We start from the raw sequence: 6,419 nt of genomic DNA, 5'->3' as shown, positions 1-6,419 counted from the left end.
TTTCAATTCATAAATGAGTCATTCAGTGTGACGCGATTTATAGCGGGTTAAAGTGTTTGCTCATTCGGTTTGTGTAAATTTTGTTTGGGATTTCTCTGGGATTTTCTCTGATAAAATTGTGATTGTGCTTTGTAATGAAGTACAGGTAATAGAGAATTTTTATTTTTTTTACTCCAGTACAAGAACCAAGTAAAAAAAAAAAAATATATATATATATATATATGCGCAAACCGAAACTGTTAGTGAGTCTTAAATAGTGTTGTTGCATAAACATTTTTCTGTGGGCTTTTATTAAAAGATTTTATAGGTAAAATGTGATCGGTTGTAAATAAAACTAAGCTCTGCAATGTAAATTACACACCCATAAGTGGTTTGTTTTTGCATAAAATGTAAGCTTTAAGAAATTACATTACCGTGTAATGTATATAAAGATTATATTGAATAAAACGGCCAATAATGTTAGTTATGCTTACCACAAATCTGATTTGACTTAATTTCTAATGAAGGAACCATTACCAAATTATCCTTTGGAGTTTTGTCATGACTGCCTTTTGGTGAATTACTTTTTTTTTAATGTTTAGGTTTTGAACAAATGAACCTTGTGTAATCTCAATTTCTTCCAACATAGGTCAGAGTGGTGCTGGAAACAACTGGGCCAAGGGTCACTACACTGAAGGTGCTGAACTTGTAGACTCCGTTCTCGATGTGGTCCGTAAGGAGGCTGAAAGCTGTGACTGCCTGCAGGGCTTCCAGCTCACACACTCCCTTGGAGGAGGCACAGGGTCAGGCATGGGCACTCTCCTCATCAGCAAAATCCGTGAGGAGTACCCAGACCGCATCATGAACACCTTCAGCGTTGTGCCCTCACCAAAAGTCTCGGACACTGTTGTAGAGCCTTACAACGCCACGCTGTCCGTCCATCAGCTGGTGGAGAACACTGATGAAACGTACTGCATCGACAATGAGGCGCTGTATGACATTTGCTTCCGTACTCTCAAGCTCACTACACCCACCTATGGTGATCTCAACCACCTCGTGTCTGCCACCATGAGTGGGGTCACCACCTGCCTTCGCTTTCCCGGCCAGCTTAACGCTGACCTGCGCAAACTAGCCGTCAATATGGTGCCTTTCCCTCGTCTGCATTTCTTCATGCCAGGCTTTGCCCCCCTCACCAGCCGAGGGAGTCAGCAGTACCGGGCTCTTACAGTGCCAGAGCTCACTCAGCAGATGTTTGATGCCAAGAACATGATGGCAGCTTGTGACCCACGCCACGGCCGTTACCTCACCGTCGCTGCTGTTTTCCGAGGCCGCATGTCCATGAAGGAAGTGGATGAGCAGATGCTGAATGTCCAGAACAAGAACAGCAGCTATTTCGTGGAGTGGATCCCCAACAACGTCAAGACTGCTGTGTGCGACATCCCACCTCGTGGGCTCAAAATGGCAGCCACCTTCATCGGCAACAGCACTGCCATACAAGAGCTTTTCAAGCGCATCTCTGAGCAGTTCACCGCTATGTTTAGGCGCAAGGCCTTCCTGCATTGGTACACAGGCGAAGGGATGGATGAGATGGAGTTCACTGAGGCCGAGAGCAACATGAATGACCTGGTGTCCGAGTACCAGCAGTACCAAGATGCCACTGCGGAAGAAGAGGGAGAGTTTGAGGAAGAAGGAGAGGAGGAGCTTGCCTGAAGAGTAAAGCACTCATAAATTCTGGTTCAATGTCCTGTTCAGTTTGTGTCATTTTTGTTCCAATCGCAACCAATGCAGTTTCACAAGCAGCTAAAATCAGTTACTGTACACAAATGTCCAATAAAAATCTGTTCTTGATGGCTATTTGAGGTGTCTTTTTCAAAATTTTCCTTTGAAATTCTCAAAACAAGACCTTTCATTAGACATTTTCATTTATTTAATGTACAAATACATGCTTTTTGAGTTATTATTTTTGACATACAGTTTTAATCTATCAGGATCATGGTGAGGTCAATTTAGCCTCTCAATCTCCAAAGCTCTGCGCTGGTTGTGGAAATGTCAAATTTTCCCAAAACTGAATTTGATTGGCAATAAATTCAGAAATTTCATTCAAATGGCAAACTAAGACCTTTTTTTCCCACAAAGGGGATAAGAATGCAGTTAGTCATTTCCATACTGTAGTGTTTGAGCAGAATTATTCAGATAAATCTGTTTTGGTCAAATTTAAAAAGGAATTGAAACTGATACTGGGTGGTGTGGTGGTGCAGTGCGTAGTGTTGTCACCTCACACCAAGGTCGCTGGTTCGAGTCTCTGCTGGGTCAGTTGCCATTTCTGAAATCTGAGTTTGCATGTTCTCCCTGTGTTCATGTAAGTTTCCTGCTGGGTGCTCTGGTTTCCCCCACAGTCCAAAGACATGCGGTATAGGTGAATTGTGTCAGCTAAAATTGTATGTAGTGTATGGGTGTTTTCCCAGTGATGGGTATAACATATGCTGGATAAGTTGGTGGTTCATTCCCCTGTGGCGACCCCTGATTAATAAAGAGACTAAGCCGAAAGGAAAATGAATGAAACTGATACAATGGAAATGTACCAGCTCAGCCATGTGGAGAGAATTCTGTTGGAAGAATGTTCTAAGGTTTTTCATCACACCATCACAGAGTAAATACACAAAGGAAAGGGTACTACCTGCTGGAGAATGTGTGGGCAGAAAGTAGCAAATCACTATCATGTTTTTGGGATTGTCAGAAATTAACCTCATACTGGAAAGAGATTAAAATACATTTAGACGCCATTTTTAAAGATTTTCTTCACTTGTGAATCTTTATATTTAGGTAATATAAATTTAGATGGATGGATTAATAAAGACAAGAAACTTATTTATTCCTTTGGCAGCTAGTAAAAAAGTAAAAAAATGTTTTTAATTAGTCACCTACAGTTGAAGAATGGATTGTTACAGTGCACACTATCATGGAAAGATCTTTTCATTAAGAATCTTTTCATTAAGAACTCAGACTGAATACTTTTTACTAATTTGTAAATGGATTGAGTATATATTTTCTTAAATTGTAACTTTTAAATGTAATTTTATGTGTCTAAATATGTATGTTTTCTTCTTTAAAGGAAATCTTTTAAAGGATTTGTAGCTTCTCATCTTTTACTGTTTAAAGTTGTTGTTATAGGGAAGAGAATACATAAATCTGCAAGATCTGTCTCTTTCTGTATGAGAGATTATGTACGTTATGTATTTTCTTTTGAAAACGAAAAAAAAAATTCCAAAAAAAAAATTAAACTGATACTTAATCTCAAATATCCCTTGAGAAAACCAGCTGGCAACTTTGTATTGATTAGCAATCTGGATGAAAATGAAATCACATTATCTGTTAGCAGATCATTTAATGAAACAAGACCTCCATCTAGTGTTTGTCTATGGATCAAACGACTTTAGATTGTATAGACAGAAATCAGTGCGAAAGCGCTCCTGAGTATGTTGATGGTTTTTAATCCTGACCTGACGTATCCACCAAAATCATATTTGCTATCATTTTCTCAATTTCCTGTTCTTGCCAGCAGATGGCGATGGAAAATCACGGAAAAGGTTTTCTTCCATAAGGTTTGATCGTCAAAGAGAAGACTTAATATATAACCTGATATCTTCAAAGAAAACGTGCAGAAAGTGTTAACAGTCAAACCTTTGTCTATGCTGAATTGTTCTCTTTTAAAACGGGAAAGGTACGTGAGTCACATTTACACAGAAAATACACCGTTTAAAACGCCTACCATACTATATAGAATTCTGCCTAATGGTTTTTGCCACAACCCAATCGCACCCACACCTCAGATGAGCTTTACTGAGCTTTGCTTAAATATCATATAAAATGTTGTCATCATCTAGACCGGCCTACTTATTAACTTGAAGCTCTTTCAATGCAACGCGGATTACATTAATTAACGTGACACAACAATCTGGCCCAATTTCATGGAACATTGAAGGAATGAAACTGCGGGTTGAATTGCTTTCAGTCCACAGCAGAGAGAGGAAGGAACATTAATTGAGTCAACTAACTGTGTTGTGAGTCCAAGATCACAGAGAAGGGCTTCATTTATTGAGCAATGGTGTCTGAAGTTTGCAGATTCTGTAGAAGCTTACAGTGACCGCAGACATTGCTATTTTCTAAATCAACTTCCTGTAGATTAACAGTGGATCATTATAAAATTTCATACATCTAATGTGTACAGGCGATACAAGAAGTGGTGTTATGTCTTTAAAGATGTTTATATTTAGCAAACTAGTGATTAGATACTTTAAAAACACATTTACGGTAGGCTATATCACGTTAACTTTAATTCATTTATAAATGTTAAATTATTTATGTTAATAATAACAGTTGAAATCCAACTGTAAAAATCAAATAGCCAATAAAAAATCTCATTTATTTTCCTTTAGCTTAGTCCCTTTATTAATCAGGGGTCACCACAGTAGAATGAACCGCCAATTTATCCAGCATATGTTTTACACAGCGGATGCCCTTCCAGCTGCACCCCAGTACTGGGAAACACCCATACACTAGGCCCCTAGCCAGCATATTGGATGTTTCTTTTTTCTCATAAACTGGACCTTTTTGCAGTAGTTTCCGTCATTTTCTATTCAATTATGAGGTTTAAATGCTGCAGTTTAGTGATATCTGTGCTGGATTAGCTTGTGCTAAAATATTTCCCACAATTTTGTCAAAATGCTCACCATACTATTCTATTACAAAGTATATGTTTACAACTGTACATTTTTACTGCAAGTTATTACCGTTTTATAAATAATGTTATGAGAAAAGTAGAAATAATTTTATAATAAAAAAAAGAAATAGAAAAAGAAAAAGTACTTAATTTTAAAATACAACTTTATTATAATCTATCATTAAATTTAATTGAATTAAAAAACTGTCTATAGGCAGTCTAAACAGTCTATAGGCAAATAACTAACTGGACAGCTCATTCCACTTTTCTCAGTCAGAATTTGGCCATTTAAATAATTCATTCATTTTCTTTTCAGCTTAGTCCCTATATCGCCACAGCGGAATGAACCACCAACTTATCCAGCATTTGTTTTGCGCAGCGGATGCCCTTCTAGCTGCAACCCAACTCTGGGAAACACCCATACACTCTTGCATTCACACCAACACGGCCAATTTAGCTTATTTAATTCCCCTATAGCGTATGTCTTTGGACTGTGGGGCAAACTGGAGCACCCAAACTTCTTGCTGTCAGGCAATTGTGCTACCCACTGCGCCACCGTGACGCCCCATTTAAATAATAATAATAAATGAAATTTGTCTTAAAGCCTTCTTCTATCAATTATTTTTACAATTTATTATGGCATAGCAGTCAAAAATGGGACAACTGAGCTCACCTAGAGGCCAAATTCTGGACTTTGTCAGTGGGGTGTGGGTCTTTTAAACCACCCGAACCCCCCCTGACTACGGGCCTGCACACTCTCATTCACACTCATACAATACGGCTAATTTAGTTTATTCAATTCACCTGTACTGCATGTCTTTGGACTGAGAGGAAAACCGGAGCAGCCAGAAGAAACCCACGTGAACACAGGGAGGACATGCGAAACACACAGAAATGTCAACTGACCTAGCCAAGGCTCGAACCAGCAACCTTCTTGCTGTGAGGTGACAGTGCTAACCACTGAGCCACAGTGTCACCCCCATCTTCATTAAGTTTACTTTTAAATGAACTAAAACTAAAACAAATATAACAAACTGTATACAGACATACAAATAAAAATGACTGAACAAAATAACGTTTGTCACAGGATGTTTAATTTTTTAATGAAAACTAAAAATATAAAAACTGATTCAAAACTAATAATAAAACCAACAATAATTGTAATGATACTAAATACCACAGATTTTTATTGATGTTTAATTTTGGATTTAATATTTTTTTAAATATTTGGATTACTTTTATTATAATTAACATTTCGAAATGGATATCCATTTTTCAGGGCGTCATGGTGACGCAGTGGGTAGCATGATAACCTCACAGTAAGAAGGTTGCTGGTTCGAGCCTTGGCTGGGTAGGCAGTAGGCATTTCTGTGTAGAGTTTGCATGTTCTTCCCGTGTTCGCATGGGTTTCCTCCAAGTGCTCCAGTTTCCCCCACAGTTCAAAGACATGCGCTATACAGTAGGTGAATTGGCTGTAGTGTGTGTGTTTGTGAGTGAATGCAAGAGTGAATGGGTGATACCCAGTGTTGGGTTGCAGCTGGAAGGCCATCCGCTGTGTAAAACATATGCTGAAAAAGTTGGCGACTCATTCCGCTGTGGCAACCCCTGATTAATAAAGGGACTAAGCCGAAAAGAAAATAAATGAATGATATCCATTTTTCATTTCACACATTATAGTGTTGTGATTCCTAAAATTATAAAATATTCCTATATGGTTTTG

At 38.3% G+C, this 6,419-nt stretch overlaps 1 protein-coding gene across 1 annotated transcript in view; it reads left to right on the top strand.

Moving 5' to 3' along the window:
- The window catches only part of zgc:55461 (beta-tubulin family protein), a 3,343-nt gene extending 1,510 nt beyond the window's left edge, over nucleotides 1-1,833 (top strand). Inside the window, exon 4 of the mRNA XM_056458022.1 lies at nucleotides 629-1,833. Coding sequence (XP_056313997.1) covers nucleotides 629-1,689 — 1,061 coding nt within the window. The 3' untranslated portion in view covers nucleotides 1,690-1,833. The remainder of the gene's footprint in view (nucleotides 1-628) is intronic.
- The last annotated feature ends 4,586 nt before the right edge of the window (nucleotides 1,834-6,419 follow it).

This window comes from Danio aesculapii, chromosome 5 (genome assembly GCF_903798145.1).
Source record: "Danio aesculapii chromosome 5, fDanAes4.1, whole genome shotgun sequence".
NCBI lineage: Eukaryota > Metazoa > Chordata > Actinopteri > Cypriniformes > Danionidae > Danio > Danio aesculapii.
The sequence above is the reverse complement of the archived record's forward strand: the minus strand, read 5'-3'. Positions and strand labels throughout refer to the sequence as shown.